This window comes from Channa argus, chromosome 18, assembly GCF_033026475.1.
Source record: "Channa argus isolate prfri chromosome 18, Channa argus male v1.0, whole genome shotgun sequence".
Taxonomy (NCBI): domain Eukaryota; kingdom Metazoa; phylum Chordata; class Actinopteri; order Anabantiformes; family Channidae; genus Channa; species Channa argus.
The window spans coordinates 2,935,599-2,956,456 of NC_090214.1; the positions used below are offsets into that span (position 1 = coordinate 2,935,599).

The window sequence follows — 20,858 nt, forward strand, 5'->3', positions numbered from 1 at the left end:
ACCTGCATCATGTACTGGAGCAGAGCACTTGAATAAATGTGCAGACGAGTCTTCACTGACCACAGCTTGGCCCAGTCTCCAGGGCGTAACCGGTGATGGGATTTAGGTTAGTGGGGGGATTTCAAGGCTGTTGCCGGGTCAGTGGATTACATTGTAATAGATCTGCAGGAGGAGTGTGTGTGTGTGTGTGTGTGTGTGTGTTTGTGTGCGTGGGGGTTAATCCTTGAGACAAACATGCCTACGCCTCCTCCGGTCTGCAAGTTCTGTTTCTCCTCCCGACCCACCACTGAACATGTGTTTTCTTGCTTTTCTTCGCCTTCAGGCCTGAATAACGACGACTATGTGAACATGCTGCTTGGGTAGCGAAGCGAACTGAGAGGAGCGTCTGACCTCTTACACTCTCCAGACACACACTCACGCACACACACACACAGACACAGGATCGGCCCAACTCAATCACGACCATGCTGATCAAGGAGTACCACATCCCCATGCCCATGAGCGTGGAGGAGTACCGCATCGCTCAGCTCTACATGATCCAGGTAAGAGCTCCTCTTTCTTCGAGCAGCGTCATTACCAACCGTCACACTCTGCGTTTCTGTCGTTCTTCTCGCGGTTCTGCATCAATGGAATCTGGCTGTGATATGTTAAACAATCAGTATCGGGGGTCTGCTTGCTGTTTTTCAAAGGAAATGCACAAATTACTGATCATTTTGAACAGTATTTCTTAACTCAAACATTCAAACTAGCATAAAATATACAATACTTTATTTATTTATTTACTTTATACTTTTTACAAATTAACTTTATGTACACACAGACTTTTAATAAATGCCAAATATTTGACTATTTCCTATATTTAAATCTATTTCTAGTATCACAAACCTTTCATGTACATGTTAATCGTAAACCTGTGCAAAAAGGCAAATGGTCATCGTTACTGTTTGCACACTAAAACTTTCACTTAATCATCCATCAAATCATTAACACCTTCATACAATTAGTAGCAAAACACACAATTGGATTACAGCACCTGGACGGAAAAAAATAAAAATAAAATAAACCTTTTTATTGATGTAATTAGCAACAATACATTTTCATCACAAAGTTGACGAGACAGGAATTTTTTACAGAAACTTAAGAATATACATGAATAAAGGACGTCTGTGAATAAAACTCTAAACTCATGGCAACTCATGCAAACTTGTCCAACCACCATATTTTACTTTGTGCATTTTATTTCACTCAATGAAACATAAGATATCAAATTGATTTGCAGAGCATTGAATCAGTGATTTGTATAGTTTTTTTTTTCATTTAGAATATTGCCAAGAAGCCTTTTAGGTCCATTAGTAAATGGATCTAATTTAAAGTGTTAACCCCGGATTGTAGCACTTTACTGTTGTCATTCATTAACACTGTATAAATATTTAATAGTTGTATTGGAGCCCACTGTAATGTAGGGATAAAGCTACAAAAGGTCATTTGTTTTTGTGTTTATCAATATATATAATTTGTGAACAAGTGAAACTCCACCGATAATTTGATAATATTACAACTGTTTAACTATAAAGTCGGTCATGATCTATAACGGTCAGTGAGCACAGGAGAAGTTGCGGTTTTTACAAATGCAATAATAAACCTAAAACTTGGCAGCACTGGCTCAGGACGTAGAGCGAAGGTGCTGCACTAACCACAGGGCTGGTGGTTCGATCCCTTAGTGTAAACACTGAAAGCCAAGCTGTCCAACACCTTACATGGCAGCTACACCTTCATAGGTGTAATGGGCATCTAGTAGTAGTAGTAGTAGTAGTAGTAGTAGTAGTAGTAGTAGAATCTGCTTACACGTACATCATAACATGTTATGCTTGTTACTCAAAAAATGGAATATTGCTTGTTACTCTATTCAAAATGAATATTATTACTTTCTCTCAAAAGTGACTTGTTACATTACATTACTAGTGGAAATATATGCAGCCACTGATGTGCAGGGAGCGTCCAGGTCAATTTATGGACTGATGGTGAAACTGATGTTCATTTGTTTGCTGGTTTTCTTGTACTTTGTAACGAAGGGATAAATAAATATTTTCACATACTGTGACGGGGGAAAAGTGTCAAAATCTGTAAATATCATCTCAAATGTCCGGCTGTGTGAAGTCTGTGTTAGCCTGGATGTTGGGTAAAAATAAGACCAGAGCAGTGACCCAGGTCGCCTGCCAACCTGACCTTTGCAGTTCGGGTTTGTGCGCGAGGACGGGGAAGGTCAGGAGTTCAACGTGTCGCCCTGTACCACAGCCCAGAGTCTCAGGGACGCGTTGCTCGGCAGACCAGATGGTGCTTCATATGTCTGCAGATTGTGTTTCATTTAATAATTTTATCCGACTGCACACAAACGTAACATTCCATTAATTAAGCAGTTTCCTTAAGCATTGCAAATAGGCTTGAGGTTGTTATTATGTGCGTTTCCTGGAGTGTGACTGAGAGCTGGGTAGAGACGGTGTCACTGTGGACGTACAGTAAAATAACCTGTGTTTGTGTGGGAACATATAATGAGAGTAAATGGTTAAGAAGAAATTGTCACGGGGGGGAAGGGTGTTGTGTTGCATGTTTTCCACATGCAAAGAACGAAATAGAAAGGTGCAATATTTCCAAGTGTCCCTGTTTTGAGAGGAGGTCAGAGTAATGCACTTTGTGGATGGGAACTGAAATCTTGATTGAACATGAGGGTGGTGATAAACCATCAGAGTCCTGATGTGACATGCGACTGACTCTAAAGGAGATTTCTGCTGTAAGTTCCTTTTTAATAATATACATATTTTCTCTTATGAAGTCACCATAAAAACAAACCTTTAAAGAGAAAACGGACGAGCTATTGATCCCCAAGAGCTTTGGTTCATCCTTTACTTGACTCACGTGCGATTCCTCTGCTGAAAATATGCGTCTTTAAGGTGAACTTACCAAAAGTACGAGCTCTGGAGAAAAACTACAAGTATAACAGTAGTAGTTACTCAATCTGAGCGAATTACTAATAAAACAACAAAAAAAAAGATTTAAAAACCACTGAACTTGATGCTGTTGTTAACATGAATGAACAAGTCTGATCCAGATTTGTTCCTCATAAGTAAAACTTCAGCAGAAATGTAAAATGTTCAGGCCTTGTCAAAATTATATACCTTCAGGTTCACTGAAGAAACCGTTCCAAAAATGTATAGTTATTAGTATTATTATCGAGTTTTTATTTGTATAGATTTTGTTTTTTAGGGGGTTTGTAGCACATTTTACTGCATCACCCAGTGTGTGATAAATAGAGGCTCACTTAGTCTTATTTTATCTAGAGACCTGATGTCTGATTAAAGTAAAATTTCATTCACATTAACTTCATTTCCCCTGTTCACTAATTGACCCTTCGGTTAGTTGTGCTGTAACCGGCAAACAAACTTTCAAAGATAAAAAAAAAATATGAGCAAGAACAAATTCCTGTAATAAAAATAAAAAACGATCAGGTTTGTTTTAGAGACCTGGTGAGGAACACGACCTGTAGCTAGTAAAGGTGGAGCTTTCCGATGAATGTATTGGAGTAAATCACATAATTTTATTATTTATCACCTCTGAATACAAACAAATCATTTGTCTTTAGGACAATGCACTGAATGAAAGACAAGAAGAAAGTTCTGTATGACACTGGCTGTAGGTTTGAGCTTGTTGTTGTGCTACAGACTGAATATGGGACAGATCACAGCTTCTGTGTCGGATAAGAGACCAAACACCCAAAGTGCCTTCACACGGTAAATTCACATCATTTTTATAGCCTCGCCCTTGGCCCAGAATCTTCTACGGACCCCTTTGGATATCAACAGAACAGACGGTGTACATACACAAACACACACTGAAAGCCCCCCTCCCTCATCTGTCCAGCGTCACAGCTGAGAGCCTGGTTGCCATGGCAACGGCTGCCATCAGCCGCTGCGTGGCCGCATGGCTGCCATCATTTGTTTGGGATGTGAGCGAGAGGGAGCGATGGGGAGGGAGAGAGAGACGGGATGATGCAGTCAGAATTACCATGACAACGTCATTTTTAAGTTACGAGCATCGTGTGCGCGCTGCACAAGTCTGGCGAACACGCAGCGATGTTTGTTTCGGCTCAATCCCGTTGCCTCAAATAATCAGAGCACAAAATGTGGATTAATGTGCCACTGAATCACTCAGTTGGAGTCCTGCTGACTAATGACCCCGGTGACCCGTTTTTGTTGTTGTTTGTTTGTTTTTTTAAAATTAAAATATACAAGTTGTGGTTGTTAGTAAGTTGGAAACACTTAATGTAATGTAAAAAATGTTATGGGCAGCTTTTCATTTAAAGCCACAGAGGGCAGTTTTTCCCAGACTGTGCACAAGTATTTACATTCGAGTACTCACCGATACAGAGTACTGATACAAGTACTAAACTGTATGTTATTGTGCAGTACAATCCTCATTCTTTTTATTGCACATTCCTCTGCTAAAACAAACAGAAACAAATGCGACAAAGCGCAGATTTAAGGTGGGACCCTGGATGGAGAAGCATGGACAAATATTATCAAAACTGTAAAATATATTTGAAATACTCTTGAGAATGACAATGGCCGACAGCACAGCAGAGTTTTCGTTCAGCTTTACGTTTGTCCTCATCAATGATCTTAAAACGGCTCTAAACCAGAAACGTTTCTCCAGCTCCACCGATCTGAGGAAGCTAACGTGGTATCGGGCGCTGTATTAGAGACGCTTAAGAGAATAAGAGGCGGGATCAGGACCCCTCCAAATAAATGTGTAAGCGGTTTGCCAAAACATTTGTCTACAACCAACGCGCACACGGCCTGAAGATCTTAATCTTTGCAAAGATATCGAGCAGGAGACAAACTTTGTCTCCACCTGGTTTGTTGAAGCCTTGTGGTGTCACATCCAGGCCCACAGAGTGTCTCCTCAAACGAGCAACACAAACTGGACGTGGACTCAGCTCCTTTCACGTCCTCTCATCACCCTGGCACCTTCCTGCAGCAAATTGCCCCTTATTGACATTTCTAGCAGTTTGTGTAGTTTTGAAGTTGTTGACCCATTTATTTTCATCGCTATATATGGGATTTGGTGAGTCTGTGCACGTTGTCCTTACTCATGCTCCTGAAGTTGCGTGTGTCAGCAGCAGACGCAGCATCCTCGCTTCAAGAAAAGCCTCCACTTTTGTTGCACGTGGCAGCTGTTTCTAAGTAAAGCGCCGCACTGACAGTAGCAGAGGGGAAACTGCTGGTTACATTGCAATGAGGTGAATAAACCAGCACTGCTGACAGGTTGATCAGTTCCATGCCTGGCCTGGTTGTCGGTTGTCTCTGACAGTTTGGACTATTGTGTCAGAGGACGACAGCCCCTTAGAGTCCCCCTTTTGTTGTTTTCATCCACATTCAAAAAGCTCCTCAACGTTCCTACAGTCAGCGCTTTATCTCGTTGCTCTGGGCTCTAAGATGCATGTTATTAATACAAATCTTCCAGCCCGTTTCCCCATGTGCAGCAGCAGAAGGGTTGCAGCCACAAGGAAAGTAATTTAAAGCTCTTAGCTCCTGGCCTAAATTACATTACCTGCTAGATTACAGCCATTTTCCACCTGTTTGCCTCCTCTGACCTTCATTACTGATACCACCTACCTCATGTCTTCATGAGAGAGAGAGAGAGGGAGCTCTGTGTTCAGCCTGACCCCAAGCACTGCACACTGGCTGATAATAGTGATCACGATAAGTTGTAGTTACACAGTGCTGTTCCTTGACCTGCAGCGCATTGCAACGGATGGAGCAAAATCACTTTTTAATCATCGGCTTGAAAGCCGAATACAGTGTGTACAGAGGGCTCACACTTACTCAGGTGTCGGATTCAAAGCAAGTAGATTATGCAAACAAAGATTTGGGATAATTAAGGCTCAAGTCCAATAGATATTTTATATTTTGGGAGCCAGAAAACAAAAAGTCAGTTAAATGTGTAGTCTGAAGTCTCAACTGTGCAACAGTGACTTTTGTTCATAAGGTAGTGTTTCCATTGGCCACACCTCCAGCCAATCAGAGCAGAGGCTCATGTATAATGCAAACATTTTGGGAATGGCGTCTGAAACAGCTGCTGAAGGACAGAGGGGAATCTGGGCTGCGTGTGAAGATGGATTTAGAGAAATCTAAACGACATTGGTTTAAAAGCAGCCAGTGTTGAAGGAGAACGTAACACTGCATCACACAGCGGCAGTTCAGTCCTATTATAATGCTCATGCTCCCAAAAACGCCATTCGTGGTATTATAGCCATAAAAAAAAGCCCCTGTTGCTTCTGTAGCTGAGCCTTTTTCCTCCTTGCACTGGGGCCAATCCCACAGTCTGGGGAGGGGTACAGTAGTTAGCCTGGACCCCATTAGGGGGGTTTGAGGGAAGCACAACACACACACACACACACACTTGCATGGTTTACCTCCGGTGACAGGACCCCTCTGCCCTGCTCCTATGAATGAGGAAAACTTTGACTTTTCAAAGGATACTGCACCCAAAGAGTCACGTTCTTACAGTAAAATGAGTCTGTTCTTTTGTTGTGTTGTTGTGCTCAGAAAGTTGTATTCACTGTTGTGTAACGTCTATTGTATAACGATTATCTGTGGTAAAGAGGCTTTCGGCACCTGCATGCGTCACACAATAACGTCAGAGTAAGGATTGAGGACCCCTGCTTTAGAAGACGCTTGTCATGTCAAGTGGAGGGAACAAAATCCTAAAGTGGTTGCAGTACTTCTAGTAGAAAATTCCTTCTGTTTGGTACTTTCCTTCCATTGACTCCCACAGTATATTAGATCCTAGAGGGACCTTAGAGGGTTTTAATATATTTTCCCAGCTGTATAAACTAAACTATAAACCTATTTTTCTGCACAGTACTAAGACCCAGATAGTTCCAGTTGAAATAGAGAACCTCTTACGGAGAAGTCATGTGTACGTGCTGTGATCCCAATCTCCCTCTGTGCAGCAACCGGCTTAATACGCAGCTCAGTCTTACAGGATCTGTGCGCTTGAACCATCTGCTGCCTTTTCTTAAAGGACATTAAATCCTGGGCAGAAAGTGAATCTGGCTTCGACTCTGGAGTCAAACTCAGGTCTGTGGAGTCACTGTCACGCACCACCCGCTGTACACCCCGGCCAGCTCTTTGCAACTTAGTTCTGTTAATAAATTGTAATGTTTCAGTCACTGAAAAACTGTGTGGCCTCCGAATAAAATCCCGCCGTAATGAAGCTACATTTGTTTTTACTTAAAGAGTTCAGGGTCGAAATTATCTACGGACAGGACTGAAAAGGCTGTGGAGGAATCAATTTAATAAATAAGCTTTTTTGTCTCCAGCTCATCACTTAGTCTGTGCTGCAACATCCACCCAGCTCTGTGAGCGACGGGACGTGGATGCTCAACCAGATGAGAGACGGGAGCGTTTAATTTGTTTAATGGGGTTTAATTTGACGTTGTAGGAAATAAAGGAGGATGGGACGTGCTGAACATGTAGGGTATCCTTAATAAAATACAATAAACAGTAAATAAAAGTTTGTTGACGCCCTAAAATAGATGCTCATTGCTCGGTAACTTCATGGTAATCGGCTAAAAGAGCTTAGACTAAAAATAAGTCTCACCACTTTGTTCTAATACAGTTTAATGGAACTTATGATATTAGCATATATTTTCAATAACACTGTAGCGTAATTTTATTCAGACCTAGCAGACCCTTAGCTTAAATACTAGATGTTAGATTATTTTTATTATTATTATTATTATTATTGCGCCTTTGCCAGATTGTACAAAAACTTTCAAGTAAAATAAAAAGGCCCTGAATACTCACAAAACAAAAAAAGAGACACTGTAACTAAAACTAGATTTAAAAAAACAACAACCAGTTGATGCAAACCTACTAAAAGACAGACAAAACTCCTCGAGGAAATGCATAGTAACTCAGAAGGGATAAAAACTACCACAAAGAGACAATGACAACAGCTAAAAAGACGAAATATATCAAACTTTTAAAGGGAGACAAATTATAATAGAGAATTGCAACAAAGACATGACATAAAAGGAGACACAAACCTACTGAAAGGTACAAAATATACGGTTTTGTGCTTGGCTCCAAATAAAGCACTTTTACTTAGAACTGGGTGTTCTCACACTCTGGATGTGTGTGTTTTTGGTTTTGTGTTTTTTTTTTTTTTGTTTGTTTTTTTTTTTTTAATAAAAGATGTGATTTCTTTAAGATGTTTTGGATTTTAGTTAACTTTTTCGTCAATCTGAGCAGGTTCTTCAGCCCCCTCCTCCTTCCGTCCTGACATGTTTCTACCTCCTTACAGAAAAAGAGCAGGGAGGAGAGTTGCGGTGAGGGCAGCGGGGTGGAAATCCTGGAGAACAAGCCTTACGAGGACGGACCCGGAGGTTCGGGTCAGTACACGCACAAGGTCTATCACATCGGGAAACACATCCCATCCTGGTTTTGTGCCATTCTGCCTCAAGCCGCCCTTCGAGTGGAGGAGGAGTCCTGGAATGCTTATCCCTATACTCGGACCCGGTGAGACCACCACACCAAAATGGGCCTTGGATTTATCAGGCTGCAAATGAACTGTAACAGCAAAGATCCCTCAGCTTTATTCCTTTTCAATCACCATTCAGAAAGTAAAACCAACGTTTAATCTTGCTTCAGATCTCTGCCGTCCAAGAACTAACAAGGGCACATCAGCTGGCATGTTTATTTGTTCCTAAAGTCAAAGTCTTTGGAATTTAATTCCACCTTAAACGTCGTGCGTGCACAGTTGACTGGCTGGAGTACAAAGCAAAGCAAGTTCAGAGCATGTGGTGCAAAATTTGGCACAGATGAATAAACTAATTCAGGTTGAGTGTTGGTGTTAGCGTCCGTATGCTGACTGTAGACAATACGGTTTATTTATAAAGTTGTAGAAAATATAGGTCCACAGTGGAAACGAACAAACAAAAAAACAACACAACTATCAAAAATAGACACAAAATTATTCACAAGTAGAAAACTAGCCGGAGTAGATAAAATTGACCAAAACCAGTCGGACAATGACCCAAAAGAGATGCATGGTGACCAAACATATCGACGCAAAAAAGAACCTGAGACCAAAAAAATAGCTTGACCACAAAAAAGAGACATGATGGTTTCGTTGGCAGAGAATCACTGGAGGGGCTTGGGGCCCTCATAAGCCGCCCATGCTCTGAGCAGACATGATCATTTTTACACTTGGCTGTGATCACATGTAGGACGAAGGCACCTGATTAATTCATCGCGTTGCTCACACTGAGGCACGAGGCAGCAACTTATTTGAAATGAAATTGGTCCTTTGGAGATGCCAGTGCTTTTCGTTTTATTTGATAAATACACGGTAGCTCTAATGTGTAAGAGGAAAATTACTTTTAACACCAACATTAAAAGTGATGAATGATCATTTGGATTGTATGGGGTTGAAAAATCGCAGTGACTTTCAGAAGAAAGACTGTAAAATCCTCCCTGCGCCTGGGAAAGCGTTTGATGAAGAATACATCACAAATGAAAACCATTATTCAGCTGGCATTATTTAAAGCCCAAAGACTGACCCCTCACTAATAAAACTTTGTGAAGGGTTTTACAGCTTCTAGATTCATAAATTTGACAAATTAATTTGCATTTGCTTAAAATTGCTGAGGCATCCATTTTCCATTTTGGACCAATTTCAGCTGAATAATCACAAATTCCTTCTTTGCACACACTGTTGCCAACGTTGGGCCAAAGACACCAGCTTTTTAAATCCCCTCCCCCCAGTGACTGAGTTTCTCGAAACTGGCAAGACCAGCAAGATTTGAAGTTCTTGGCCTTTGGTCAGTACAGATGTGCTAATTGGGAAACGTTACCAAGATAAAACGTCAAACTACAAGTCGACTTGTTAGCGTTTGTCTCAAAGCGCCGCTGTGTCTCATCAGCTGCAGCCTCTCTCTTCCAAATATACTTCGGGGGTCTTGGATTATGCTGCAGCAGTACATGCGTACACTGGGGTCCATGCAGCTCTTCTGAATACCGTTTTTTTGTTGTTTGCTTCTCAGGTACACTTGTCCCTTTGTAGAGAAATTCTCTATCGACATTGAGACATATTATAAACCAGATACTGGAAATCAAGTGGATGTCTTCAATCTGTCCTCTACGGAAAAGAGACAGAGGACTGTAGGTAAGTCTCTCATCTCCTGGAGCCATCAAGAGCTCTCCCAGACATAAACTGTGTGTTTGACATGTTGTAAACTTGTGTTTTGCCGGCTCAGACTGCAAAATGCACACAGTGATATCTGCAGTGAAAACACAGAGAGTATGATGCAGACTGAGGACTGTGAGAGCTTGTGCTCAGCCTATGAATACAAACATTCACTGAGGTGCAGGAATGATGTCCAGCCTGCTTCAGACATGCCCCCTGCAGGGAGCACTTGCAGAAGATGCACGCAATTTCAAATGCACATGTCTGTAGGCAGGAGTTCAGTGAGGATGTTGTGATGTCTGTCCTGCTCAGATCGACATCGATTATGCATTTGTGTGACACGTAAATCCTTTTTGGCTCCTTCTAGACCCCATAGACATCGTAAATGACTACATCCCTCCTCATGAGTACCTGGCAGAAGAGGACCCAAAGCTGTATCAGTCAGTCAAGACCAAACGGGGGCCACTGTCAGAGGTTTGGATTGAGGAGATTAACCAGAGTCCTGGTCAGACCCCCATCATGTGTGCCTACAAGCTGTGCAAAGTGGAGTTCAGATACTGGGGCATGCAGTCCAAGATCGAACGCTTCATACACGATGTGGGTGGGTGCAGTATGGATGGTGGTGTGTGTGTGTGTGTGTGTGTGTGTTGATACAGATCAAAGCAGTTTCTCATCTATTATGTTTGTCTTTATCTCCAAATTAAGTCGTACCGTTAAGGAAGGAATAATCCCGAAAAGGTTTTACAATTTCCTGCAACTTCTAAATAACCACAAAAATAATCCAGAAAAAAGGAAAAGAGAAAAATCAGGAATCCTTCAGGATTTTGGGGGAGTTACATACCTAACGTGGTAGGAAGCAAATATATGCGGGGAATATACTGAGAAAGAAATGAACACGGTGAATCTGAGGAAGAGTGAGATGAATGGTAAAGCTAATAAGTAAAAACTGGTTGAGACACCTGGTGGAGAAAATGTGGAAAGTGTTTGCAAAGCAGTAGCACAGAGAGGCGTCTGGCTCCCTGAGATAACCGAGCAGACTGGATTAATTTCCTGCCAGTGTTTGGCTGTTTCACCGCTGCAACTTAAGAGCGTGGATACTCCCCCACAGCCCTGAGCTCACTCTTTCCCTGAGTACATTTACTACCAGACTAATGAAGCAGCAGCTGCTCCGTCTTCGTGTCATTCTTGCTCACTGCCTAAAGTTTTTATGCTAATGTCTTCTGCAGTAATTTTACTGGGCTTTTACCTTGAAATATTCACTGCAAAAGTATAAATTGGGCTTAAAGTTTTGGTTGCACAATGCAGAGCTTTGTTCATTTTTTTCATTTGACAGATCAATTTTTAGTCTTGTCCTGGGCTCCAAGAACTATTATTATTAATAAATGTACGTGTGTGTGTGTGTGTGTGTGTGTGTGTGTGTGTGTGTGTGTTTTTGTCTCGCCAAAGGCAAACCATTCTTCAGAATCTCTATCTGCCATCTTAACTGTGACACTACATTGTGTAGATACTTTTTAATCCTCTTCATGTCAAAGAAACAAGATTTCTTCCTCTCTGAAATGAATTTACATCCCAATAAATTCTTGTTGCTGTCTTTCTAGGCCTGCGTAAAGTGATGGTCCGAGCCCACCGGCAGGCGTGGTGCTGGCAAGACGAGTGGTACGGCCTGACCATCGAGGACATCAGGCAGCTGGAGCTGGAGACTCAGGTGGCTTTAGCCAAGAAGATGGCCCAGTACAGCCTGAACGAGGAAGGGGGCACGGAGACCAATGGCTCTGTAAGCCAGGACCAGGACCAGGGAGCTGAGACTGTGGGGTCACTTGCAGAGGCTGGGGGAGGAGGGGGAAAGCTGGGAGACTCACTGGAGACGCGAGGAGAGCTCACCAAGCAGTGGTCAACATCCTCAAAGTCCTCCAACAGGTCGTCCAAGAGAGGAGGTTAGGAGTTTTGTGTTTTTGTGTTTGTTTTTCCTTTTCATGCTTTAACTTTTTCCAAATTCTTACTATAATGCAGTTACTATCGTACATTTTAATTGGAAGCAGGACATTTTCTGATTTCTTTAGGTTCTTGTGTCCTGATTTCTTCCCATTTGAACATAAGAAACATTAAGCCACTCTCTGATGTGATGATGAATGATGGTTCTTTTCCAAAAGCACTTTCTTCAGTTTGCGCTCTACAACACAACATCTCAGAAGCTAAACTCTCAGGGCTGTGCATAAACTTTACGTCATTTAACTAGGGGCCCCCATATTCAAATTGTAGCACATAACTGTACACTCACAAAAATGTGTTTAATATTTTTACATGAGTAGAACATACGGTGATAATTAGCATTCATGTGCCCACACAGGCTCCAAAACAGCTGGTAATTATAAAGCTTTCACTCTTAGCATGGTGTCTGATAAAAACAAACGAAAGTCTCCAATAGCCCCTCCTTTTCTAATAATGTGGAGTTTTATGTTCAGTTGTGTATATATGTAATTTTACAGCTCTATTGCGTCTTTATTAGTACACGTAAGCACAATTAGCTTCATCATCAACGTAATCTCTTGTCTGGAGACGCCCGACTACCTCCTGTGGTTTGCTTGCTTACAGGAAGTCCGTCTCATCAGAGCATCTCGGAGTGGAGGATGCAGAGCATTGCCCGAGACTCGGAAGACAGCACGGACGATGAGTTCTTCGATGCGCATGGTAACGTCGGCACCGGAAGCCAGTGGCTGTGTACTCTGTTATTTAACACTGATATAAATGACATTTCAGTGGTGCCTCCAGCTGTTTTGGCTTCACAGCATGCAAACAGCTTGACTGATTTATTTGGATCATATACCTCATATACAGTGTGTTTGGGCTGATGAATGTTGGCTTGAAGCACTTAGGTTTTCCATCATTAATCATGTTCTGTTCTCATTTAGTCCTGCAGTTTAGGACATGTCTTGTTGTGTTATAATCAGGCCATATAATTTATTGAGGACAAGCTGTAGGTCGTTATATGAGATTCTATAAATGAACGCTACAATAAATTACTGCTTTCAAAAGACAGATGGGTGATTTTGTGCGGTGTATAAAACACATTTAAGACTTTTTGTTTATACTTTTTTTTTTTTTATATTGTCTTAAGTAAAAATAAGATATGGTGCCACAGCCCCTTGATTTATCTGAATTAGACCAGTGCGCTGAGGCAGTGGAGGCAACGGCACAGCTGACACACCACAGGGTTTTTCAGCGGAAAAATGCAACGAGATATCATCCAGCAAAGGCTCCGACCAGCCAAATACATACACGTATATTACAGATCAGTCTGCAGTATAATAAATGTTTTCTGTTACACTAGACTTCCTGGACAGTTTTTGTCTTAAAGTGAAATTCAGACTTTTATTCTGACTCATAAACATAAGAATAAAAACAATTTAGAAAACTGACTCATTTAAAGAGTTTCATGTCAAATTAGCTTTTATAATACATTAGAGAAGTGTAATGAAAATTTGACCTTTAGTGTGAATCTTAGTACTCAATACGGTGCCTGGTTTATCTGATGTACCTCTTCATCAGGTATTATATTATTATACAAAAAGCGGAGTTTAGTTTCTTCTTCTTCTTTTCCTTTGGGCTGTTCCCTTTCAGGAGCCCCCACAGCGAATCATGTGTCTCCATCTAACTCTATCCTCTGCATCCTCTTCTCTCACACCAACTAACTTCAGGTCCTCTCTCACTACATCCATAAATCTCCTCTTTGGTCTTCCTCTAGACCTCCTGCCTGGCAGCTCCAACCTCAGCATCCTTCTACCGATATATTCAGTTTCTCCTCTGAACATGTCCAAACCACCTCAATCTGGCCTCTCTGACTTTATCTCTGAGCAGAGTTTAGTTTACACTTCTGCAAAAAAAAAATGTATGCCAGTTTAAATATATTCTATGCTGTATGTAGGATTTATTTGTAGTTTTTTTATGTTTTGAGCACCTTTATATTATACAAGAGGGTTTCCTTGTGTCTTGCAGAGGACTTTTCTGATAATGAGGAGATGTTTCCCAAGGAGATCACCAAATGGAGCTCCAACGACCTGATGGACAAGATAGAAACAATAGAGGTTGACGAAGCACAAGGTTGGTGTATTGTACTGTAAATACATTTGTATACTACATAAAAAAACCCTATGTTTAAACAGAACTAGGTATCTGCATAGTTAACTGTAACCTGTGCTGTTATAAACTTTTCTACAAGTATCGTATGTGACTGACTGCTGTTTTTACAGAAACTTTGTATCAGGAGTCGGGCGGGGAGTATGCTGTAATGAGTAATGAGGAGATGCAGATGGAGGTACAGTTTCTATCTATAACTATTTTTAATCTTTTCTATATTCATCTCTCTCACTTGCATCCTTAATAATATAGCTTCAAGATAATACTCAGTTTTCAGTCATTTGCCAGTTGAGTAAATCTAAGACTGTCTCTCCGGCCGAGTTTTATTTCCTTAGATGTACAGTAGAAGGTTATGGCTGTCGATGTTTACTATCCCTGCGTGGGACTGTATGAAAGTATTCTTTCTGAATTTGTCTGCGTCCTTGAAACGGCAAGAACTGATGCAGAAAAGCAGAATGATGTCAGCGAAAGCTCCAAACTAAGAAACTGAAACTATTGGCTGAAGCAGCTGAGAGGGACTGAACACAGGCAAACAGACAAGCTGACACAAGTTGACTAAAGTAATAAATAGTGGAAAATGCTATTGGATAAAATATCTTTTGAATAGTTAACTAAAAGTATTGAACATAAGCTAAAATTTATGAATTAGACTGTTAATATCTTTCAGCTAAAATGAACAAATAAGCTTAAAAAGTTAAACTTGTTAACTAAAAGAAACCATTAGCTACAAGTAACAATCAGTTTACATAAAAATAAAATAATAATAATTAAATGGTTATAGCCGCCAAGCACAAATGCAGATGTGATCAAATAAACTAATCACTGAAAATGAATGATGAAAAATATCAGCTTTTGTTAAATAACAGCCCCATTTTGTATTTATAGTCCAATAAATCAATAGGCTTCTTGACCTCATCTAACGCGGCTCTAGTCAGACATTTGGGGAGCAGTGTTTTAAAGAATAGGAGAGTAGGTCCAGTGTAATGTGGTGTAGTTATTAAATACTGGTACATTTGATGCCTGTTGAATATTCATGGTATCAGCAGGAAGTCAACTTCTACAAAAACAAAGACCATTAAGGCCAAATGACTGTAATTTGGTGATTCGGTTTTGCTCGTAAAGTTGGGAGACCTACCGTAACTCGCTCCTTTATCCCTATTAACCCCCCTTCCTCGTCCCCACTCTTTTCCCCTTCTCTGTAATTTCATTTTCCTGCAGGATTGTTCATCTCAGCAGTGTCTCCAGCCGTCCAAAATTCATGTTCTCATTATGGTCCTGCACGGAGGAAACATTCTGGACACTGGCACTGGTATGGCACCGACTCAATGAGAAAAGTCCTATTTTAAACGCTACAATCCACACAAACTACTTAAAAACTCCATATCTCGAGATTTAACCCTAGGAAATCACTTACTGTCGCTGCAGGTGAACAGAGCAGCAAGCAAGGGGATGTAAACACACTGAGTGGGGCTTTTGAGAACGTGATGAGGGTCCATTACCCTACAGCACTGGGCCGCATCGCCATCCGGATGGTCCCTTGTCCTGCTGTGTGTGTCGATGCCTTCTCACTAGTCTCCAAGTGAGTGATACTCCTGTGCATTCACCAGCATCTAATCCGCCGTAATGCACGCACAGCCTGCTGTGCAGGTATTAAACACACGTGCACACTCTAAGGCGAAGACATAATAACTTGTCCTGTCTACTGTGCAGTCTAAGCCCCTACAGTTACGACGAGGGCTACCTGTCCAGCAGTCAAGACCACATCCCGCTGGCTGCGCTGCCTCTTTTGGCCACCTCTGCACCACAATACCAAGATGCTGTGGCAACCGTCATCTTACGGGCCAATCAGGTGTATAGTGACTTCATCAAGTCTTTAGAAGGAGCGTCTTTTAACGGCCAGGTCAGCGTGAAACCTGAATGTGCACGTGCCCACAGATTTGCCTCAGTGTCTTTGTGGCGCGTGTTTTACAGGTAGGACTGATGTATGTTTGTATGTGTATTCACGCAGGTGTGTGTTATTGGGGACTGCGTTGGGGGTATTCTGGGATTTGATGCTCTGTGCAGCAGCTCTGTGACTGCGTCAGAAAGCCAGAACAGCAGCAGACGCGGCAGCGCCGTCAGTGTACAGGTACCAGTCTCAGCACGTCACTCGTTTCACTTCAAAACTTGACCCATGGAGAAAGAAACACGCTGCAGAAACAGGAGATGCCATGCAGAGCAACGTGGTGGCTCATTTAGTATTTATTTTTTTTTATTAATTAAAGAGATTATTTGTCACGTAAACAAGCGTAGTGAAATGCGATGTACAGCACTGGGGAGAGAAAAACACAATACACAATAAATAATGTATTTCTTCAAAGCAAAACGCTTCATGTATCACTGCTGCAAGAACTAAATTCTACCTCAGTTGATTTCTAATGCTAGAGGATTACATGGATTTGTTTTTAGTAGGCAGAAAATACACAAAATGTACAAATACTTGCTATGAAATGGTAACTAGCAGTAAAAGACCAACACCAGCAGAAGGGGGATGGGCATGGCATCCTGCTGGTTTCTGCAGGTATGTGCTCATAGATCAAAGTGTTGTACACGTTAAAATGGTGAATAGGTGTTGCAGTAGCTGGAAAGGTAAAGAGGGGAATATTAATGTGTACAACATTTCATGACAATTCATCTGCTGTAGAAGTTGTTATTTGCACAAAAGTTCATGGCATCCAACATGTTTCAGTCCGGAACAAAACCCGGAAAACAGAAAGCGACTGAAAACCAAACTGAGAGTGTTCTTTTTGCTCCCTGACTTTCAGGATACAGACCTTCTCTCTCCAGGTATTGTGATAAACAGCGGCTCGCCTTCGTCTCCATCCCTCGAAGGAAGCCGCCATCTCAGCCGCAGTAACATTGACATCCCCCGCTCCTCGGGGCCCGATGACCCGAAGAAACAGCTCCCGCGCAAGCGCAGTGACTCCTCCACGTACGAGCTGGACACCATCAAACACCACCAAGCCTTCCTGTCCAGGTGAGACGCAGAGAGAGAAACGGTCACAGATTTCAGCCAAAGACAAAATTGACATAGATTGAATTCTTTTTTTTTTTTTTTTTTGGTTTGCTGTTGTGTGTGTGTGTGTGTGTGTGTTTTATCCGAGCAGTCTTCACTCCAGTGTGCTCCACGGGGAGCCCGGGTCAAGGCGCTCCAGCAACAGCACCATGCTGGAGGGAGGCTCCTTGGGAAAGTTCGACTTCGAGGTGACTGACTTCTTCCTCTTTGGCTCTCCTCTGGGGTTGGTGCTTGCCCTGAGAAAGACTGTGGTGCCCTCGATAGATGGTGAGGAAGGTTTTCTCCTCTCTTTCTGCATTTTCCTTTAAATTTACGTTCATTCCATAAGGCAAAAGCTCCAAGTTTAAAAACCCTGGTTTTTGATGATTGACATGATGATTGTCCCTCTGCCAGATGAGCAGGCAGTGGTTATTTTCGGCCTGCGATGACTCTTCCTGTGTGGGACACATGTCTTCGGCAGCTGGGACGCAGGTGTCAGGGGTTAGATCTCATGTCTCTAATGGAATAATTTCACATTAGATATTATCATGGTGGTTTACAGAATTTCACGTGTTTGATTTTTAAATTTTGAAGCCTTTACTGTTGGGTTTAATTTATCAATGTGTATTTTGATTCACACACAGTTTGGGAGAATATTGGAAAAGCAGTTATTCTCCACAAAACAATAAAGTAGAAAGCAGAAAGTAGAGATTTATTTATTTTTTTTACAGACTGAAAAGGTCTCAGCTGAAGCTATGGTGTATCTGATCTCCGTACCCTCTACAATATTAATATTAATGTTTTTGTATCAGAGTTGCTACCAGATGCAGGCAGCAGTTGTTTTCAGTTAGAAAGCTCTAAAAAGCCACTGTCGACTACCTGCTGAGCAGTAAACCACAGACGGCCAAATTTAGAGAGCATCTGGTGAAGACAGTGCAGCATTTAGCGGCTAAATATAGGCTTCAGGGAGACTGAACATTGAACTTGACTCATCAGACAGACACAAACACTCCAAATGAATGATGATTCAATGCTAATGCTGGTCCTTGACTTTCCATCCATTCATCTGTTTAGGGTCGGGGGCTGCTGGAGCCTGTCTGAGCCGTCAGTGGGCGAGAGCCAGGGTGCACCCTGGACATGTCTTTAGTCGATCTAAGGGCCAACACAGAGACACATACACAGCCACGTTCACGCTCACATTTACAGTTGCAGGAAGTTTAGAGTCACCGATTAACCTAACATGCAGGTCTTAAGGCTGAGGCGGGCAACCGGAGTCCCCGAAAGAAAACCCACGCGGAAAGGCCACCGTTGGCCACTGGCCGCTCCTCAAATTAGCTTGTGTTAGCACAAAGCTTTGAAACCGGTGGAAACGGCAAGCTCAGCTCTGTCCAGAGGTTAAACCCCCGCAGTGTTTGGTCATTGCATCCGGGGTTTTTAAGTGTTTGTGGCCATTTTGTGTCTATTTTGATTGTTGCGTTTTCGTTTTTTGGCCATTATTAATCACACTGTGTTCATTTTGGACATTCCTCGTCTGTGCAAATTAAAATGTATAGCTTCAACTGAAACAATGCACGAGATTTAAAAAAAAAAAAAAAAAAAGCTTAACCTTTAAAAGACTTTTGTGCTTGTTTCCCTGCTGCAGTGTCTGCTCTGCGTCCAGCTTGCCAGCAGGTGTACAACTTGTTTCACCCAGCCGACCCTTCGGCCTCCCGCCTCGAGCCTCTCCTGGACAAGAGGTTCCACCTGCTGCCCCCTCTTAGCGTCCCCCGCTACCAGCGCTTCCCTCTGGGTGATGGACACTCGGCTCTCTTGGGTGAGTCTGCACACTGCAGCACTGAGTGAGTCTTTGATGTTCAGGGGGTCGTGCAGCTTTTCATCTCTTTCCTTCTGGCTTCCTAGTTGACACCGTGCAGAGTAACCCGCAGCTTCTCCTGGAGTCTGGTGGTGCAGCCTCCTACCGCTGCCAGGAAAACCCAGTCAGTGAGACGTCCATCCCTGTGCCCATCCTCAACACGCAGACTTCACAGCTCCACACAGAAAGTGTGTATCTTGTCTCATAGTCACAGTTCGTCTGTACTGTGTGTCTCGTTATCTTTTATTGTGTTTTTCTGATGCTGTCTGAAATTTTGGTTTATTACACTTTGAGTCCTATTTACGTGCTCATTTCTATTAGTTATGATAACATTGTTTTGTAGGAGGTATGGGAGCAGTTTAGCATTTTTGAGATATGCTAGAAACAAAAGCACCCAACTATACCCATAAACCAACACCTCTGGAGCTTTCAGCGAGGGAACGATTATTTTGCTAATGAGGACCTCGAAGTTTAATGCTCGGTCAGATTGGTTTAACCCTGGAAAGCTGAGATAAAAAAAAGAGGAAAAAACACAAGTTCCAGTTAAGTTCCAGCTGTGCAGTATCTCCAGATGTAAATCACTTTTTCTGTTTTATTTTTTTTAATCAAACTTGTTAGTTTCTAGCACTACGCTGTTCAGTAATAAAATCTCGGTAACAAATTTTATTTTATTCAGATAATTAAGGCCAAAAGGATGCTGAGATTAAGTCGTGTGAATAAACACATTCAGTAGCCATCCATCCTTTCTTCAATCGTGATGGTTTCTCAGTGTGGTGCTTACAATGTGCTTCCTCTGCACTCAAATGGAAGAAATGATATGTAATTAGAGCTTTAATCACAATTTCATTAAGTCACTGTCATCTGTTCTTTGTCCTTTCTCTACCCCTCTTCTTAATCTGTCTCCGCAGTGGATTCTCTTCACTCGCACGGTTCTGTCGATGGCCAGTGCTCGGCGTCCACATCGCCAGGGCTCCCTCACCTTCGTTGCAATCGCAGGGCCAGCGAGGCCAGCATAGCCAGCCAGGTGTCAGGCATGGCTGACTCCTACACCACCTCAAACATTGCCACGAGTGAGTTGACTTCCAACCTCCCGTGTTCAAGCTGAGCGTACATACAGTGTGTTGACATTCTCGTTTGTTCCCTCCAAACATCCCCTCAGCACACAAAGTCAGCCAGACCAAAAGGCCCAGACTGCTCTCCCACCTGGCTCCACCCTACAATAAATGTACTTCTCAGAGCCTGTCGCCTCGGTTGCGCAAGAAAATCTGTCAGGTGTTCCCAAAACCCGACGATGTGGAGTGTGAGCAGAGCTCTGACGTTAGCTCCGATATGACCTCTGCCCTCACCGATGTCACTTCTGACATCACAGACATCAGCTCGAGTCCCCCATCACTTGGGGTGCTGAAGAACATAGAGCAAGGTATCCTGGGAAGTTGTAGTAGAAGGCCATGAGAGAAGGATCCTCCTCCATCAGATAGTCGACTTTCAGTAGTAATGTCCCGTTTTCAGAAGTTACATACAAAGCCTGTAATTTGCATTGTGTTTTTATTTCCTCGTCCTCAGTTCAGTTTCATGAGAATCACTTTGATG

At 42.3% G+C, this 20,858-nt stretch overlaps 1 protein-coding gene across 8 annotated transcripts in view; it reads left to right on the top strand.

Moving 5' to 3' along the window:
• LOC137103327 (membrane-associated phosphatidylinositol transfer protein 2-like) overlaps positions 1 to 20,858 on the top strand; it is a 49,282-nt gene that overhangs the window by 19,143 nt on the left and 9,281 nt on the right. For 6 of the 8 annotated variants that reach the window (XM_067483569.1, XM_067483573.1, XM_067483570.1 and 3 more), the window contains 17 exons: positions 323 to 542; positions 8,365 to 8,579; positions 10,106 to 10,227; positions 10,616 to 10,849; positions 11,847 to 12,182; positions 12,841 to 12,936; positions 14,242 to 14,346; positions 14,496 to 14,560; positions 15,601 to 15,691; positions 15,808 to 15,961; positions 16,093 to 16,282; positions 16,391 to 16,510; positions 17,187 to 17,398; positions 17,529 to 17,704; positions 19,059 to 19,229; positions 19,316 to 19,456; positions 20,177 to 20,338. In XM_067483569.1, the coding sequence (XP_067339670.1) occupies positions 465 to 542; positions 8,365 to 8,579; positions 10,106 to 10,227; positions 10,616 to 10,849; positions 11,847 to 12,182; positions 12,841 to 12,936; positions 14,242 to 14,346; positions 14,496 to 14,560; positions 15,601 to 15,691; positions 15,808 to 15,961; positions 16,093 to 16,282; positions 16,391 to 16,510; positions 17,187 to 17,398; positions 17,529 to 17,704; positions 19,059 to 19,229; positions 19,316 to 19,456; positions 20,177 to 20,338 (2,668 nt within the window). In that variant the 5' untranslated portion in view covers positions 323 to 464. Of the gene's footprint in view, positions 1 to 322; positions 543 to 8,364; positions 8,580 to 10,105; positions 10,228 to 10,615; positions 10,850 to 11,846; positions 12,183 to 12,840; positions 12,937 to 14,241; positions 14,347 to 14,495; positions 14,561 to 15,600; positions 15,692 to 15,807; positions 15,962 to 16,092; positions 16,283 to 16,390; positions 16,511 to 17,186; positions 17,399 to 17,528; positions 17,705 to 19,058; positions 19,230 to 19,315; positions 19,457 to 20,176; positions 20,339 to 20,427; positions 20,689 to 20,858 lie in introns of those variants that run through there. The other 2 variants (XM_067483576.1, XM_067483575.1) reach the window with 2 other exon arrangements.